Source organism: Hippopotamus amphibius, chromosome 7, assembly GCF_030028045.1.
Source record: "Hippopotamus amphibius kiboko isolate mHipAmp2 chromosome 7, mHipAmp2.hap2, whole genome shotgun sequence".
Lineage (NCBI taxonomy): Eukaryota > Metazoa > Chordata > Mammalia > Artiodactyla > Hippopotamidae > Hippopotamus > Hippopotamus amphibius.
In genome coordinates, this window is record NC_080192.1 from 46,498,163 (window position 1) to 46,518,642 (window position 20,480).

At 34.1% G+C, this 20,480-nt stretch overlaps 1 protein-coding gene across 8 annotated transcripts in view; it reads right to left on the reverse strand.

Annotated features, from left to right (window-relative positions):
- The window catches only part of CNOT2 (CCR4-NOT transcription complex subunit 2), a 112,623-nt gene that overhangs the window by 22,327 nt on the left and 69,816 nt on the right, over positions 1-20,480 (reverse strand). For all 8 annotated transcript variants that reach the window (XM_057743461.1, XM_057743460.1, XM_057743464.1 and 5 more), the window contains 2 exons: positions 11,249-11,315; positions 91-238 (listed from right to left, as the gene is read on the reverse strand). In XM_057743461.1, the coding sequence (XP_057599444.1) occupies positions 91-238; positions 11,249-11,315 (215 nt within the window). The remainder of the gene's footprint in view (positions 1-90; positions 239-11,248; positions 11,316-20,480) is intronic.

Below are 20,480 nucleotides of genomic sequence, written 5' to 3' on the forward strand. Positions count from 1 at the left end.
AAATAATTAGTTACCTCATTAAAAAACTAAAAAGCTTGCTTACTCTACAAAGATACATTCTGAGCAATATTCTGGTCCATCAATAAATACCTGCTTGGAGATGGAGGCGTGTGAAGTGACATTGTTGGTACCCCTGTTGTTGGCGTGACGTGGCTCGGTAACTGAGTGCCTTGTGATAAGCTGCGATTTAACTGAGGGGTATTGTTGCTCATTCCCCTCATTGGAAGGCCTAGTGCACCTATTAAAAAAATTCAGAAGAAGGAAATTCATTGCCATCAGGAATGAAATTGTTATCCATCTTCTGGAGTTGGTAATTTAAAACATTTAAAAATGACCTAACGTAATATAATATGCAAATTTTAAATGGAAATATTCATTTCACTCCAAATGGACTCTGATTTTAACAAAAATGTTTGTCTGAAATTTAATATTATGAATTTTCATATTGCTTCCATTATTTCCATCTTTCATTATTTCTTTCTTCTTTGCTTTCATATTTCTAAGTTCTTTTCATACTTCTATTTTACAATAAACTATGTCTGCCAATGACTGTAACAAATCAGATGACTTATGTTTCAATAAAAACATTTTGTACAAATATGCCTTTAAGAAATCTGCAATCGTGTGTTTTTATGTTTTAAATCACAGCTGAGGTACACAGACATTTAATCCTCACTCTGCTGAAGTAGCTTTAATATTTGTATGATTCTTATTAAACGCATTTAAGAAAAAGTCTCTTTACTACTATTTACACATACATACTTCTCAAAATTATAATTTTTACAAACCCAACATAAAATGTCAGCAACTGTTAAAAACTGATATAGCTATAAGAGACAAGAACACATAACATTTTAAAAGATTTCAAAGTACAATGACCTTCTATTTATCTAGTACTTCTGGGGCCAGATGTGGGAATGGATGTGTTCCAATATGTGTATTTTTTAAAAACTACTGAGGAGTTACCATTCAGAAACAAAACATTAAAAACAAACAAACAAAAATCAACCAATTGGTATAAACTTACTGTTTCCTGCCTTGTGTTAATATGAAAAATAAGTTATTATTTTGTTAATGATTCAGAATAATTACCACGGATATTTAATGTTCTGGGTGTTTCTCCCCCTTTTATCCCTCAAAGCAAGGATGTTCAGCTATCACGTATGTTGTCATCACACCTGCCTATGGATGCCAATATGCCTGCTTGCCTCCATCTTCCTTACTCATACACTTAGCTGCCTTCTGTTTCTAGCTGGTTGTGGAATGGCACGTAAGTCAACCAAACTTATTGTAAACTGGAGGTTAAATAAAAGTGGTAAGATAGAATGAGAGTTAATGAATAAGTAGCAATAAGGATTTAAAGTGACTCCCTCCCCCCATTTTGCTCTAATTTTGGGTTCATGATTTCAAAGACCTGAATATTTTGAAACTATAACCTCTAAAAATTGGAATATATATACACAAATATATGTTCTGAATATTGTCCTTCAAATATCTCCACAAATTTATCTTTCTGCATAACAGTGTACCACTTTGCAACCTTGGGACATCAGTGAATCACAAAGATTTCACTGGAATCTGCCAGCTTCAGTACTCAGCCTGTAGCCTAACTGCTTTTCAACTAAATGAAGCCAATAAATCCAACTCAACATAGCTACTATATTCTATGTGTACTCATATTCCATGAAGACCTGAACTTGCTTCTGCATTTCTTTAAGTCACATGAAGGGAACCAATCTAGACCACACGTTGGTTTAGTCATTATGTGTATGGATGGTTACTACAAGTTTTGTGACCATGAGTATACCACTAGCTACAGCCACTTTCTCTGCATTTGGGACAAAAATAAGGAAAAGCAAGAGACTAAAAACCAGCCTATATAAGACTTCTTTAGAAGATACCAGTCTTTTCCTTTACCTCAAGCACACTAGTTTTCCCCTAGACCCTCTAGATGCTCCCATAATGAACCACCAACATGACACTTTTCACACCACTTACTCAACAAACATTTATTGAGTGCCTACCACGTGTCAAGCACCTGCGCTAGCTGCTGGGGATACAGCAGTGAACAAGATAGAAAAAGCTCCTACCCACAGGGAGCTTACATCCTTTTCCCTAAATATGCTATCCTAAAGTTAGCTATAGTTGCAAAATTGCCACCGGAACGTGTTTCTCACAGGTACTAACCACCAAGAGACATTATACAATTTGAGAACCTGAAGGGACCTTAAAGATCACCTAATCCAATGTTCACATTTTACAGATGAGGAACCTGAGCCTCAGACAAGTTAAATGACTTCTCCAAGGTGACACAAAGAACCAAGACTAGAATTTAGATTTCTTAACTCCTAGTGTTCTTAATGGCAGCCCTATGGGAGCCCAATAAAACACTAAATGAGCACTCCTGTGAGTACCTAATGACTTGTAACACCTTTTATCTACTTTTTTCTCTTGCTTTCTTTTTCTTTTTGTGAATGTTTACTTCTCTTCAAACTTTTCCTAAACCAAAATCTCTTAACTCTTCCCTACATTTTCTTTCTCCTCTTCTCTATACCTGTCAAGTTTTCTTTTCCTCTAGATTTACTTTTCCTTCCCATTTCACTCTCTTTCTACATCATCATATAAACATACATGTTCCAAAAAACTGCACCCTTTAGCTCTTCAATAAGCCCTTCTAACGACTTGTGAGATTTATTTACTTCAACGCTCCATATACTTATTATTCTATGCTGTATTATGAAAATATACAACTTCAGAAATATTTTAGATTGGAGATTATCTGAACATCAGCAAAAAAATTTTTGGAGAAGGAAACAAGAATGGGTAAAGTAATTTATTTAGTCAATTAAGGATTGGCATACTTGAATTAATTTACAGTGAGGAGAGTAGAGGAAGACAGTATGAAATAAAGAACTCAAAGATTAGCATTTACTTATATTTTTCCTTCAACACTTTTGATTTCATAAAAACAGCTAATTTATTCAAAAGGTCTGAGTTGCAGTTTATTGAAACTGATGGGTAGGAAAAAAATCAAAAGAGGAGAGGAATGCATCCATTTCACACTGGATTATTAACCGTTGCATACTTAATAACTGAGTTATTTTACATTCAATATAAAAACTCAATTTCTTTAAAACAGAATTAATACCACTGAATAGGAACAGAGAAAGATTTATTTTTAGGAAACAAAATACATGGTCATTAAATTTGAGTTGCTTGAGTCAAACTATTACAACTGGGTAGGGTCAAGGGAGGGAAAAATTTACTTTTATTAGTATAATTAGAAACATCATAGAAAAATCATCTAAAATATTATACCAAGAAGAAGACATGTAAAATGAAAGGGGGAAAAGGGGGAATAAAAAACCTAGCTCACATACACAAAAAAATGACATGAAGTAACTACAATTTAAAAAATGTAAATATGTATGCCTGAGCTTGTGTACTGGAAGGGCAGTAGAATTAAATTTTACCAAGCACCTAAGAACTATGTGAAGCACTATGCTACTTCATCTGCTTATAAAATATTATAGAGAAGGCATTTACCCCCTTTTTACAGATAAGAAATAAATGAACAAAAACAACAACAACAACAACAACAAACCAGTTAAAAAGCAGTTTAAAAGGTTATATTTTGAAGCAAATTTTTCTTTCAATTTGACAAAGTGAGAATAAAGGATAATACCATATTAGAAGGAACATATTCTAAGTAGATTTCTATTTCTTATTTCGCAGGGTGCTAAACAAAGAATGAGTTGAATTCTTTACTGATCATTTTTCAGAAATCTAAAAGAATATGGCCTAAGATGTGTTTCCAGGAACTACGTCCATTGCACAAACTGATTAACAGCACATTTCTTAAATAGTTATGGCATGGTATGCCATTATTTATTCAATATTTCGCTAAAGATTAACAATGTTAATAATACAAGTTATAAGCAAAAAAAAAATAACAGCAACCAAATCCCTGAATACTCATACTTAAATGAAGTCTCCTGAAATCTTTAAGAAGGGAGAAAATTTTTAATTGATGCAAGGAGGCTTCAAGTACTCCCCTTTCCATCCCCAAAGCAATTAGTTTCCCTAAATTCACTGTCCTGCCCACACATAAAGGGCAACCATCTTCTTACCTCCAACCTGTCCCCATGTCTTCCTACCTCCAACCTGTCCTGCACTTAGCTGGTTAATATTCCCTGTAACACTATTTCATTATGCAATTTCCTTCATTAAAATCAAAGGATTTTACAGACAGAAAAGTCTCCAGAGAGTATCCAACTAAGTTACAGATGAAGATCATTCAACTTAATTATAGATGACCATCAGGCATTAAGTGATTTGCCCAAGGTCACAAATAACGAAGAATAAAAGCAATGATTCAATTTCTTGACTCTAATTTCAATCCCTTTTTTCAACCAACCACACTTTCCGCTTCTTAAAGTAGTTGTTAACCTTCGCATTATGTGGGAAACTTTAATATGTGGGTCCCACACCCAGAAATTGTGACGTAGTCTGGGTCTGGACAATTCATGGGTGATGGGATTTTCTGAATTCATTAGGCGTCTCTAGAGGGGCAGTCAGCGTTGAGAGTCACTTTTCTATAGTTAAATCTAATCATAGTTTAGTCTTTAAAATGCTCTGTCAAGACCCCAAAGATTCTTCTAATCTTTATTGTTCCCAGTTTTATTGAGATATAACTGACATAGTCTTCTAATCAATTTTTATATTTTACCCCAATACAAAATCTTTTTACATACTACATACTTAACTTACAATCTTCTTTATAATTTCCCTAGTCCCTCACCAAAATACGCCCCTGCATCTTTACTCATATCCTTCTCCCCACTAGAATATTTTTCCTCTTCTTGTTCTACAGATGTACAAGACTAATAAAAAAACAAAGAAACAAAAACTGCTATGATCAAGGTGTTTACATGTAGTATATGTACAGTGTACTTGGGTGTATATGGGAGGCACCACTAACTCAGACATGAAAGTAGAATGAATTTGGGATCAGAAAATGTTTCCTAGAGAATACTGTACACGAACTGAATAACGAAAGAGACCTAGCCAGGCATTTGGTAGTGGTGGTGAGGAGTCAGGGGAGTAAAATGTCACAGCAGTTCAGTCTGAGAGAACAGCAAGATATATGAAAATGAGCCTGAAGGAAGACTGGGCTTGCTTCTGGGTACCAAGGATGTATAAGACAAGCATGGATGGAGCTAAGTTGGCTTCAACATCCTCAACTATAAAAAGTTGCTGCTATGTTAGAACCAGCTGTGAGAACCAAACATTTGGCTGGATCTTTACAGCAGGTGGCACTCTATCTGTGGAATAGGTGTGTGAATCTCCTACATATATTTTGTACTCCTCCTCCTCAACCTAGGTTTGCATGACATATTAGTGGCACCCTTTCACAAAGTAATGCAGATATCTGACCTCAAAGATCATCCTTGATCCCTCTCTTTCTTTCATATCCCATATCCCCAAATCAGACTAGCTCTGTGTCCAAAATATCCCAAATCTAACCACTTCTCAACACCTCCACCACTAGTCCAAGCCACCCTATTTTCTTGCCTGGACTACTGCAGTAATTGCCTTCTCTTTCTCTTTTTCTTGTCACTCGTCCCTCCTCCACTCCATCTATTTTCTACATAGCAAGGTGATCTTCTAAAAATGAAACTGTATCTTAAAACCCTTACCATTAAATTTAGAATAGATTCAAATTCTTTACCAAATCTTTACAAGACTCCATGATCTAACACCTGCTACCCATTAAACTTCCACTTTCTTTGTTCATTATACTGGTCCTCTCATTCATCCTTTAACACATGAAGTTCATTCTTACATTCTCATGAGTAAGACTGTTTGCACTTGCTGTTGTCTGTACCTGAAAAGCTCTTCCCTAGATCTTTCCAAGGGCTTCCACTTCTCAACAGTCTGGGTCCATTCAAATATAACATCTTCAGAAATAGCCTCTTTGCTTGCTCAAAAACTATTGATCCCATCCACTCATTCATTAATCTGACAATTTTTATAGTACTTATTACCAGAATCATATTATTTATTTACTAAATGTCTGTATGCTTATTCTGTCTTCCTTCATTAAAATATAAGCTCCGGGCTTCCCTGGTAGTGCAGTGGTTAAGAATCTGTCTGCCAATGCAGGGGACATGGGTTTGATCCCTGGGCTGGGAAGATCCCACATGCTGGGAGCAACTAAGTCCGTGTGCCACAACTACTGACCCTGTGCCTCTAGAGCCTGCAAACCACAACTACAGAGCCCATGTGCCGCAACTACTGAAGCCTGCACACCTAGAGCCCACGCTCCACAACAAGAGAAGCCACTGTAATGAGAAACCCTTGCACCTCAGTGAAGAGTAGCCCCCGCTTGCCCCAACTAGAGAAAGCCCGTGTGTAGCAACAAAGGCCCAACACAGCCAAAAATAAATAAACAATAAAATAAATCTTAAAAAAAAAAAACAAAACAAAACCAAAAACCTCCATGAAAGCAGGAACTTTGTTATTTGCCATACTCTTCAATGCTGGAATAATTCTTCAGTCATGGTAGGTACTAGATAAATAACACAATAAATGAATAAATCCTATCAAAATGCCTTAGTCAGTAGACTCTTGGAATCTGTGGATTTAACGTGTACTATGTGCAAATTGCCCTCTAGGGTCATGACATTCAGTAACTAATATGTAGCATCCAGGTTTCAAAGAAACCACTGTTCTCAACTCACGTTCAAGTAGCTAAACTTACAAAGGCAATCCTGGCTCTATTACTTACTACCTTAGGCAAGTCTTTTGGCCTTTAATTGGGTTGTTGTGAAGATTAAATGAGTTTATATTCATATCGCGTACTTAACATAGCACCTGGCACATAGTAAATATTGAATAACTATTAGCTTTCGGGGGGTGGGGTGGGGTTGTAGGGGTGAAACATGCCTATAGAAAGAAAAATCATCAGGTGGTCCTGAAGGTGAAGATAAAATGAGATAGTCTAATGAAGTAACGGTTTTCACTGGTAAATAGCTGTTTTCTGGGCGAAAAGTATATGTCATAGCTGTGTTCTTGAACTTGAAAAGTAGCAAAGATCTTGAGAGATCCCATAAAACTGAAGATTTGTACTTCTTGGCTGAAACCAATGTAACAGCCTAAGAAATTTCCATGTCTAGATAAACTAAACCACTCAAAAATCTATCCCATGCTGTAGATGTTGTTCCCACTACTAAAACAACCTTACCCACAGTCTCTTCAAGGCCAATGTCAAACATGACCTGATCTATAAATCCTGTCCTGATCGTTTAAGATATGTGATTATTTTTGCATTTCTAATATCCAGAAAACTCTGTACTTCTTCCTCTATTTTGTAGTAAAATAACGTGTATTTATCTACTACATTATATATAAGGACCATATCTTTGTTCATCATGCATTCAACAAAAAATTTACTGAATGCGTATCATGTACAGAGTACTGAGGATACAAAGGCAACGAAGACATGCAACAAATAAAGTAACAGCAAAGGAGTGTACACATTGTACAGAGATATAGCATAGAAGAGAATGCTCTCTTCTACCACACATCTGCAGTCTCTAGCATGATGCAATACATATTGTAGGCACTCAGTAACTATCTGTTAAACTCAATTCCTACCTCCTTTTTGAACCTTTCCTGTTCCACTGTAGCTTAGTGGGCTTTTCTCTCCAATCTGCAAGTCTGTCCATATCATTCAACATGATACCATTTAACCTATGTTATTTAATACTTTGCACATAATATGCCTTGACTTCCCCAACTATAACATGCTCCTGGAGAGAAAGAACTCCCAGGGCATTAATTATTAACTCAAGTATCTGTTAAATGATCCTACTATTTCCTAAAAGCTACGAAAATGTGTCTCATGCCTAACTATACTGTCAACAACATTATTTCTGAACCACTCCACCTGTGCTCTGGTTCTCCACAAAACAAGCAGCATTCATATATGTATTCTTAAAACAGGAGGTCAGAGGGATGTTGTTAAAAGCATAAGACTACACCACTGCTTTTAAGCCAGGAGTCCAGATCCCAGAAAGATAAGTTTATTTTCTTTCCCAGCTAGCAGTCTCAGTCCTCTAAGAATTCAGATACAAATGTGTATAATGGATTCCTTCAGACAACTAGTTAACTTATGTGGGTAGATAATAGGCATATAAGAAGTACTTAGTAAAACAGTAGTTTCTTTTTTCTCTAATCCTCCAAGGCCCTAAATCCTGTCAGTAAGAAAGAAAAAGTCACACCAACTTATACTACCACTTAATTTCAATGCATTGACTATCCAGAGGAAATTAATTCTTGGTTCCCTGTTCATTCCAATCTAGTACATAGCTTCAGGGAGCCCAGGGGTCTTTAAACCTAGACAGTCTACCTAAAATGTTACCCACTAGTACCCATCATGCAACTTAAAATACAAGATTCCATTCACCAGCTTTAATAGTTACCACCTAATGCACAGTAGTCACACAAACCCTTGGATGAAAATTTACTTACATATTTGGATACAATTTTACTATACTAGAACCCATGATCACACAAGCCCCTAGTCCAGCCTTTTCTGGGTACCCTTATGTACTATATACAATCACTTCCACCCAAATCTGGCAAAATGTAGCTTTAAGCAGCCCTGTATCCAGGCCAAGAGGAATTCCTTCCCTTGTTTAAACTCAGTGAGTCTGTTTTGGAGAGGGCACTCTTCCTTCTCCACTTCTAATCTCTCTAATCATCAAGAACACAAAACACATAGTAGACCTCCATTTTAATTCAAATTCCTACTGAATGTTGCCAATCTGAATAGAGTTAACAGCGGTACTCAACACACTTAGGAGGCAAAAGAACTTTGTTATACCAAGCCCAATGCACAATTAAAATTAGTTGCCATAAGAATAACATCATTAATCTATTCCCACCTACTTACTCTTTCTATCTCTCCATCCTTTATTAACGTTTTAATCAAGATTTATCTTTTTGACTAAAATTAGTTGCCATAAGAACAACATCATTAATCTATTCCCACCTACTTACTCTTTCTATCTCTCCATCCTTTATTAACGTTTTATCAAGATTTATCTTTTTGACTTATACTACCGAAGCCCTGACCCTCAAGTCCTGCATGGTAGCTGGTGTTTTTCTCTCTGACAAGGTGTGTGTTCAAATTACTTACCAGCTAAAAGAACTATTTGGCCCTGTCAGGTCTATCCTAATACACAGAGACTAGGAATTCAGGCTCTGTTTTCTTTTCTTTTCTTTTAATTTTACCAGTTGTAGCTTCTAGATCTGCACTAGAAAGGAATAACTGTACCCTGACTTGAGACAGTCAGTTCCAGTTGAGCTAAGGTTCATTTCTTTCAGATCCAGTTGTTCTAAGGTTCATTTTTAAAATAAGCTAATACCTACGATGTCAGCTGAAAGAGTGAGCCATGAATTGAAAATGCTAGTTCATCAATGCTACAGTAATAAAGACATTTATTCCACTAACCTCCAACAGGAAACATTTGTGATATGTGACTTATTTTTAAACTAATATGTACCTTAAAATACTTTTTCTATTGAAAATAACTTGCCTCATTTATTAATCTTTGTATATCCTTAACCATCAGCACCATCATGTACACAAATTGTTAAGTTAATAAATGTCTATCATACCAATGAAATAACTATACTCCAAACCTAATCCACTGTATAACTGAGCCCAATTACAATTTCACATTTGTAGGTTAAAAAAAATTAGATCAGATTTTCAAAGTCCGTATAGCTGATTATACTGTAAAATAACTGCCATTCTCCTTCATTGAATAACCTTGGCTTCTCAAATATAACTTTTCTTCATTCCATTATCTACTTTCTGCTGTGATAAGTTGTGGGCTTTAAAAAGAAAACAATGTTAAGTTCTTTGCAGTTACTCTATAGAAAAAAAGGGTAGCTTTAAAATAACTAGATATTTCCAACCTAAGGGTTACCAGAAAGGTGGAAGTAGTAGGTTTCAAACAAAAAAAGTCCAAACAAAACAAACTGTGAGCTAATAATATTCCCTCAATAACTAGAACATTTGTTGATAAACAAGCAACATCTTTTTTTCTGTAATACAAGGCTTTATAAATGTTTTCTACTTAACTAGAGGAAAACTGCTAATAATAATTTTCCTTACTAATTCTGTACTAACAAAGTCGTGTTTCAGAGCAAAAGAAGGCCACGAGAGATGGGAGGGAAAAAAATAGATGGAAACTCTATTTGTCTAACAAAGTTTCTTTCTCCCTACTAAATTTCAAAATAAAATGAAGGGTAAGGTGGTATGACCATCTACTCTGATATCTTTCAAAACTTTGCCTTTTATTATACTGGGAAAGAGTTCCAAATCAAATAACTGACTTTTATTTGAAGTTGGTTAAATTACTTGGTCATGAGATTGTCTGCTTCAGTTACCCTATTATTCTGTAATCTTTGATGGGAATTTATATCCCTTTTATCTCCCCTCCCACTACAGAGATGAGAGATCAGCAGTCTCTGACACTGAGATGACAAATCTTATTAATATATAATAGTTTGGAATTTGAAAAAAATGGGAAAATTTTATAATTTAGTTTTATAAAAATGTTATGTCATAATAACAGTTAACATTTATTGAGCGCTTACTATGCGCCAGGCACTGTGCTAAGCGCTATGAAAGTGTTACAACACATAAAAAGAAATAAAATCTTGTATATGGAAAAAGCTTTGAACTGTTAGTCAAAAAACAGAGATTGTATACCTAGACGGAGCTAAAGTAAAAGAAGTATTTGCTAAACAAAGAGAACATTTCACAAATTGCTAGGTAATGGACTTACATTAATAATAAGGCCAAAAAACACAAACAAAGCAACCTACTTAACTGACCATTCAAAAAACCTTTAACTTCCTTCAATTGAAAACACAGAGGATGTCTCTTTTTAATTTGTTTAGCAAAACTTCTTCAAAAATACTAGAAAGGAACATTCAGATAAAAAAGATGCAGAAATAAATTTCGATCTACCCTGTATCCAAATAATTCTGAACTACAAAGGTCTGAAATAATGAGGTTTTGCTAAGTAAGTAAAATAAGGAAAACTGAAAATTAAATATCTTTCCCTTCAAATCCTAGAATAAACCCACAAGGGCAGCATTATTCTTTATTTGGTAGTTATTTTTTTTCTTTAAATAAAGTATCCCAGAATAAATACAAAATTCTTACTTTGTTGCCCGTATAAACTTGCCCCAAACTGAGACAGCTGACCTGATGTAGATGGTGATGCCAGCATCTAGAAACAAATTAATTATATTAGAGCATAAAGAAAGTACACAGAACATTGCACTGACACTTTACAAATCTGTACAACATATCATAATATGCGAGAGTCAAATCCACATTTTTCAATCTTCAGAAAAACATAAAACAAACATTGCATAATAAATTCCATGTTACTTAAGAGCATATCACAACTGGATGACATCAAACAATGGAAATAAAATAAATTTTTGATCACTACAAAGTTTTTTTCCCCCAAATTACTCTAAATGAAACTATGACAGCATCATTTCATTTTTTTCTTTAACAACTTTTATTGAGATACAACTGACATACAACAAATTGCATATATTTAAAGTGTACAATTTGTTTTTTTTTTCCTTATTAGTAATGTATATATGGCAACCCCAATCTCCCAGTTCATTCCCCCCCACCAGCCCTCCCTATTTTCCCCACTTGGTGTCCATTATGTTTGTTCTCTACATCTGTGTCTCTATTTCTGCCTTGCAAACTGGTTGATTTCTACCATTTTTCTATATCCCGTATATATGTGTTAATATACGATATTTGCTTTTCTCTTTCTGACTCACTTCACTCTTTAGGACAGTCTCTAGATCCATTCATGATTTTACAAATATTCCAGTTTCATTCCTTTTTACAGCTGAGTAATATTCCGTTGTATATATGTACCACATCTTTTTCATCCATTCATCTGTTGATGGACATTTAGGTTGCTTCCATGTCCTGGCTATTGTAAATAGTGCTGCAATGAGCAATGGAGTGCATGTGTCTTTTTGAATCATGGTGTTCTCTGGGTATATGCCCAGGAATGGGATTGCTGGGTCATATGGTAACTCTATTTTTAGTTTTGCAAGGAACCTCCATACTGTTCTCCATAGTGGCTGTATCAATTTACATTCCCACCAACAGAGCAAGAGCGTTCCCTTTCTCCACACCCTCTCCAGCATTTACTGTCTGTAGATTTTCTGATGATGCCATTCTCACTGGTGTGAGGTGATACCTCATTGTGGTTTTGATCTCCATTTCTCTAATAATTAGTTCACTCTAAAAAAAAAAAGCAAACTAGGCTAACAAATACATGAAGACAGTACATCAAAAAGTCTCTATAAATTTAAGTAAAATTATTTAATTACTTGATTACTTGAATACATTAAGCTAAATTCTAAATTCAGTGAAGTTGAAAATAAAATTATCTAGATAGAAAGGTTTTGTATTTTGTAATAGTTACTGATTATTAATAGAAATAATTGATGTGTATTAAATGGGTGGAAAAATCTAACAAACATACACACAAATCATATACATGGAGAGATGGCACAATACCAAAGGACAAACCCAAAACACTTACAAAAATGCACTGACATGATATAAAATGTACATTGCATGTACATTTATGGCACTTGTGTACAATGTCTTTCAATTTATTGCATCATCTTTTTTTCCCCCTAGAATAACAATTCTTTGCAGGCATGTTATATTCATGGAACATGTTATATTCATTTTTTATTTCCTCATAGAGATTAGCACCGCAGGTGGCAATGCTATATAAAAAACTGGATACTTAAATTGAGTAAATGAAAATGTGTATGTGTAAGTGCATGTTTGTGTATTCCGTCTTATATTAAGCAACCATCAAAACACCTTAATTAAATAAGACATGAGCCACGTCATGAAAAAGGTTATAATCTAGTGGAAGAACACAATGAATTATATAACCAATTATGTTCCAAGACACAGTGTGGTTCAGTGCTCTAAATGAAGTATAAAGTATCACTGGAGGAAGATACTTCTAAAAAAAGGGTGAGGTAACAGGAATACTTTGTAGAGTGGTAACATCTGATGTAGGTACAGATGAGGGGTCTTCCAGGGTAAGAACATGCAGTGAGTGTGATACAAGTTAGTGACATGATTAGAATACAAACAAAATAAGAAATATCAGTTGCTAAACAACAGCGTAATTACGGAAGGGAGATAAGGCCCACCCTATGCACACTGGGGTATAGAAGAAAGGGAAATAAAAGAGTATGGTGGGACCAGACGCAAAAAGTCTTCTTAAATGTCATGCAAAGATGACTACTAACTATGGTGGTAAAGAAAAAAATAATTTTAAGCCAGGAAGTGACACGATCAAACTGTGCTGTGGGAAGATAATTCCAACAGCAAAATTGGATGGAAATGGTAAGACACTAAGCCAGAACAGCAGAAGTGGGACTACAAAGGAGTCCTATTGAAATGGCTGAGGTACAGGGGAAAGGAGAGGGGTGGAGGATCACCAGACAGTGTGCTATCAGAGGCCACTCTGGTTTCCAGTGAAGAACTGTGCTGACATTGACCACATTAGGAAAGCCAGGAGGAGAAATATTTAAACAGTAGAGGTTTATACAATACACATTTCATGCTATTTTCATGTCACAATTCTGAATTGTTTTAATTATTCTGAAATTCATGCAAGTTTTTATACAACAGCAGTTTTAAACCAATGATACACACCAGACTCTTCTGGGTTGCTATCACTCCTTACAGCAGTATTTAAATATAGTAACAGATTTTCTAAAAAATCATCAAACCTTATACATATTCCTTCTGAAATCCGGAGGGTATACAATATAAACAGTTAAACTGAAAAAATATACATTTTATGGCCTGACCAAGTTCTACTGCTAGGTACAATTACTGTTACTATTAACACACAACCACAAATATTTTAAGCACATTAAAGGTTCATTTCCAAATTGCAAGAACAAAATTAAAAAAAATGTATAACATATAAATATGAAGCTTTAGTTGGTGACAGAAGGTAAAATGTTTATATAAAATGCCTTAACAATCATGATTTTCTGTTATCATCATAAGCTATAAACAAAAAGTAAAAGAGTATAGTTCCCAAAGGGACCTAGAGACTGCCATACAGAGTGAAGTAAGTCAGAGAAAAGAAAATATCGAATAATAATGCATTTATATGGAACCTATAAAAATGGTATAGATGATCTTATTTGCAAAGCAGAAAGAGACACAGACGTAGAGAACAAATGTATGGATACTAAGGGGGGAGGGGAGGTAGGAGGAACTGGGAGACTGGGATTGACACATATACATTATTGATACTATATATAAAATAGACAACTTATAGAAACATATGGTATAGCACAGGGAACTCTACCTAGTGCACAGTGGTGACCTAAATGGGAAGGAAGTCCAAAAGGGAGGGGATATCTGTATGTGTATGGCTGATTCATTTTGATGTGCAGTGGAGGCTAACACAACATTGTAAAGCAACCATACTCCAATAAAAATTAATTTTTAAAAATATACTTAAAAAAGGACAAAAAAATCCCCAGAACAAAACCAAAACAAAGCCTTCTGGCCAACATGAATCTATAAGTTAGAATGATCCACACTGTGAACATTCTAGAAAGGACCACTAAAACTTTTACTTTTCCCAGAAATGTATGTTTATTGAGTACATAACTCAATAATGAGTAAAGAGCAGACATTTTACTCTACTTTCTCTCAAAGGTTATACATCCACAAGTGAGTTATAGGTATGCCAACATATCACTCCTCTCAGCACTGGGAGATAAAGTAGAGAAGGAGACACAACATGAAGATAAAGGTGGAATGGCTCCCTGGGCCAAATACTTGTGTTGAAGAGTAGCAGGGTGACCCAATTATCATGGTATGACATATTAAATACTACCACTTTCTCTATTTCTCTATGTGTGAGTACATGAAGAAGGTTAGTAAACATTGCTTTAAGAAATATGAAAGTAGTTCAACAGTTTATAACCTTCAAACCATCCAAGTAAAATAAACATTGCTCAGCTATACAAACCGATGTTAAAATGACTACTTCAAGATGTGTCAAAAATGTAAATATGTAATTTCTTATAAAATCAATTTTAGTGGTATGTATTTTTAAACTCTGAAAGCATGTTTTATGAAATATATCAGTGCTAAAATTGGATTTTAAACTGGACGAAACACACAATGAAGGAGTATGGGGTAGAAATGCTATTTACGAGGGCAAAGAAAATGCATAAGAAAGTACTCTGGCACAGAAATAACTACAGTTAACAGACAATGGGAAATTTATATAATTTTTTAAATGCTGAAAGTTAATTATATTCACTTTTTCCCTCAAGAGACAGAGTAGGGAATATAAGCATAAGTGGAAAGTGCCCCTCTTTGGAGTCCGAAAAAAATCTAAGTGTGAATCCTGATTCTGCCACTTACCCACAGCAGAGCTGAGCCTTTGTGTCTTTCCTGTAAGATGGAAATAACACTACCTACCTCATAGAGTTGAAGTGAAGATTAAATGAGATAAGACATATACATATTAAGTGCTCAATAAATGCTAGTAGTAGCTATTAGTAATCTAATCTTCCCCCCAATCCAGGGCTCCCATTAACAGCAATCAGAGGGGCAGCCTTTGGGGAATTTATTGAATAGTACCCTAAGTTTATATTCATTTTTGGCTAAGAAGCTAAAGAAAGAAGTTTATCAAATGAATTCTAGGTAAAATAAGGAGCAGAACTTGTGTTCTTAGAGGGGGAAAATAGTAGAAAAAGATTAAATGTCACACAATCAGCAGAATGCTGAAACCATAAGTAGGTTACTGTGTTTCCAGTCTAAATCCATCATAACAACTATATCCTTCCTCATTTCTCAGTCTGTAATACACACTTCAGTCAAACCACAATAATAAAAAGCAGGAAGCCACTAGAAGAAATAGTAATGTAATTCAAGTTATTTCCCTAACTCAACAGATCTCCTTTATCCTTTTGCTAAATATATAGAATATCAAGGAAATCAACAAGTTAGAAACTGTATTTCTAAAGTCATTTCCACTGTTATTAGATATAATTCTGAAATCCATGACCAAAAAAAGACTAAAATTATTTTGTTTTACAAAATGTGTATTTCAAAAACTTAATAATAGGCCAATCTGGCTCCTTCCAGCAATCCGTAACAGTAAAGAAGTGTTCATTATTCTATCCCCCTCATGCTTTTCAACAGTGATCACCCCTCACAATTATTCCCTCCAATAAATGTACTTTCAATCACAAAACCTATTTTAAGAAACATTAAAATCAGTTTGGTCAAGAAACAATTTTCTACATAACAAATGACTTCAAGCTTATGAATCAGAAGCCAATAACATTATGAGTTTACCAGGTATTTCAAGCTATTTTGATTAAAACACTGTTTTCAAAAATAAAAATTTTCAAAGTATAATATATGCTGAAATAGTCAATGTAATTAATTCCTATAGAACATTTAACATTCAAAATCTTTACTAAAAAAAGTATGGCAATGAACATTTTTATATTATATTGTCTGAATTTTAGACTAGAGCCAAAGCACAAATTTATAGAAAGGCGTATTAAAGGCTCTTAATATGCACCATTAAACTGTTTTCTACCAAGTTTGTATCAGTTATGCTTTCACAGCAGTTCCTAATGTTCCCTCACAGACAATGGCTACTCTTCCACTTAAAAACAAACAAAAAAACCCAACAAAAAACAAAACAAACTTTGCTAGTATGATAGGAATAAAATGGTTATTTTCTATGATTTTCTGTGTTGTTATTACTAGATGAAACATTTTGTAATCATTTTTGTAGACATATCAAAATTTGTTAAACCTTTTAAGTATATCATTTTAACTCACTTTTATAAATAGGCTTTTATCCTTAAAATACAGTTTAAAGACTATTTAAATGTCAATGAATTTAAGAGATTTTAGAACACTGCCTTCAAAAGATTTGGCATTTAATTCTAATTTCTTTAGAGTCTGATTATTTACATTTAACTCCATTAGGTTATTGCTGTCATATAAAATTTTGACATATTTACATGTCAAATTCAAATTTTCTATTAAAAGTTTTAAAGGTTATTTTCGAGGGAGTTTTTGGTAAATAATCATATCATCTGCAAATAATGTTAATTTTATTTTCAGTATCAACTTGTTTCCTTCCCTTTCTCTTTAACAAAAGCTCAGTAACAGCCTACTATCTCCTACACCTTATAGGTTCTAAGAACATAGCAGTAAACTACAGAGGCAAGGTTCTTGCCTGTGTTAAACTTAACTTCTAGCGGAGCAGACAGGATAATAAATAATTAATATACATTTAAGGTAGAGATAGGTGCTGTAACTGCTAAAATGACAGAAAGAAGTTAGAAGGACATAGATATAGTAGTACTGATAGTATATACAAGGCTACTGAGGAAAACAGTGATCAGAAAGGTTCTCAGGTAAGATATTTTAACAGATACCTAGATGTAGTGAGAGAGGAAACCATGTGAAGATCTGAAAAAACAAAGTGCAAGGTCCTGAGATAGAAACAAATTCAATAAGCTGCAAAGTCAGCCAGCACGACTCATATGTAGTTAAATACTAATCACGCGGATGACAACAATAATGATGACAGAAGGTATCCTTATTTTATCCTAGACTTTAACGAAATATTGATTACAAATTGGCCTGAGAGAAATCCTAGTTGCCATAATTGCTCTAGGCTAACACAAGTATGAAAGGTAGCTGTGAGTTCAAAATGGTTGCCATTTGTTACAACAAGGAAGTAGCCTACTCTAATCAGTTTTATGATTTTTTTTTTTTAAAGTAAGGATAGTGCTACATTTCATGTCTTTACAGCACATATTAAAACAAGGGAAAGGAGGTTCCCATTAGCTTCTAAAATGATTATGCTTAAGAATCAAATGAGTGCAACAGACTCATAAGACTAGAAAATACATTAAAATACAGATATATTTTTTAAGAAAACCCTAAATTGCTTAGATTATACTGCCTTCAAAGAGTTGTCTTGTGATATATGAATGTTTTTCATTTTCTGTAAGTCTCCAAAAAGTTATAATTAAAATTCACACAATCGTATAATATAGGAACTACTAGTATCCAAGCTTTACATATAGATAAGGAAACCAGGGCACAGAAGAGGTCATATAACTTGCCCAAAGCCAGAGAGCTAATAAATGACAGCATTAAAATTCAAAAAAGGAAAAGGGAGAAATCAAGTTCACATCTGCCTACGATTTACTTTATCTTGTGAAAACATTTAAGTAATATATCTGTAATGTTTATAAAATTACTTTTAAACCTCAAAAACAGCAAATTCAGCATTCTATAAAAAGACACATACATGTACAGGCATCTCTTGAAATAAAAGGCCTTGGAAAATACAAAGTAGCCCTAAAGAAATACTTACCAATTTAATCTTAAAAACACAATCTTAAAAAGAACAGTTTCCTAAATACTTCCACAAACATGAATATGATGAAGAAACAATTACATTTTATGCTCTATGGTTAGGGTAAATCAGGAATTGGTTAGGTCCTGGGAGTCCTTTTACTTTTGGATTTGTTTTTTGTTTTTTTGGATAGTTGGCTCACTCAAGATTCACTCAACTACTGGCCAGTTTTCCTTTATCATAAATTATAATTTAAAATTATTTTCGCACTGTTGCCAGGGAGAAAAAACTATAAAATTATCCCATTTATTATGTTTAAATTTTTTTCTTCAAAAGCCTTATAAAGCACAAAATAATCATTATCTGCAGATGATATATATAACTACCAAAAAAACCCAAAAGAATCAAATGGAATAATATTATTATTCATATAAGTAACAACATTTAATACTTAACTATTTGGTCTTCTAAAACTTTTGCATACAGAATGAATACATTCAGTTCTTAAAACCACCACCCATGAGTCATGTACTGTTATCCTTATTTTATAGATGAGAAAACTGAGACATACAGAGACTGAGTAACTTGCCCAAGGAAACAGCTAGTAAACCATGTGAGTATAAACTCATAAAGTAGAATTTCCAGAGCCCATACTCCCAATCAACAAAAACTAGTAAGAGTTTTGTAAGGTAGTTGGTTATAAATAATAAATATATACAGATACAACCTATTCCATGTATCAGTAAAAACCAATTAGAAAAGTGTAGCGAAAATGGCACCCATAAAACCCTACTTATTAAAGGGCATAAAGAACAGAAATAAAAGACAGACATAGTCCTCTGAAAGAAGGTTAGACATCAGTAAAATGTGAAACAATCAAAAACATTTTTGTAAAGAATGTGAAATACCTTACCTGACTAAGATGTGAAAACTGCCTATAAAGCAATAGCAATTCAACTATGTTGTAGTTCTTTCACAGACTCAATATGATATACAGAACAAGAGCTTAGAAACAGGCCAAGTACATCAGACAGTACATGTTAAGAGAGAATTCCAATTACCCATAAATGAATGCTCTAACTCAGGGGCGGGCAATTTACTGAATGCAGGCCAAATCCAGTACGTTGCATAAATTGGTAATGGTTTTTCATGTTTTAAATGGTTATGTAAATACCTACATATTATCCTTTATTTAGCCTCTTGGCCCACAAAACCTAAAATATTTACTTATCTGGAAAAGTCCTTTATGGAAAAGTTTTCTAACCTGTGACCTAAACTATAAAAAAAAAGTGTTGGGGATACCAGATAACCCTACAGTGGGGCGGGGGGTCAGTGAGGAGGATAATCTGGTATCACAAAATTCACACCTCAATCCAAAATACATTTCTAATGAATGTAAGTTATACGTGAAGAATTAAGCACAAAAGTGCTAGAAGAAAGTAGGTGGGGAAAGTCTTTCTGGTATGATCTCAAAACTAGAAACCATTAAAACCAAAAAACCCACACAAAACGGATGAGTCAAATTCAATAAAAATGATAAACATTTTTACATTAAAAAAAACCTGAGAGCAAAAAATGGAAAAAATATTTGTGACAAATGACAAGAGGTAATTAATATTAATATATGGAAAACACTAACAAATAAAGAATTATTATCTCAATAGAGAAATAGAAAATGGCACAAAATAACAGTCCACAAAGGAAGACATAAAAATGGCCGACTACACAGAAAAGACACAACACCGTGTGAGTGTGTAAATTCACCAATGTTTTACTGCACATTAAAACTTGTCTTTTGTCTACTGGCAAAAATGTAAAGGTAACAGCTGGTATTCTCGAGGGCACAGAGAGTGTTGATGAGAGTAAAAACTGGTACAAACTTTCTAGTGAAAAATATGTCAATATGGCTCAGAGATTTAACTAACAATATATTTTTAAATAAAAACATGT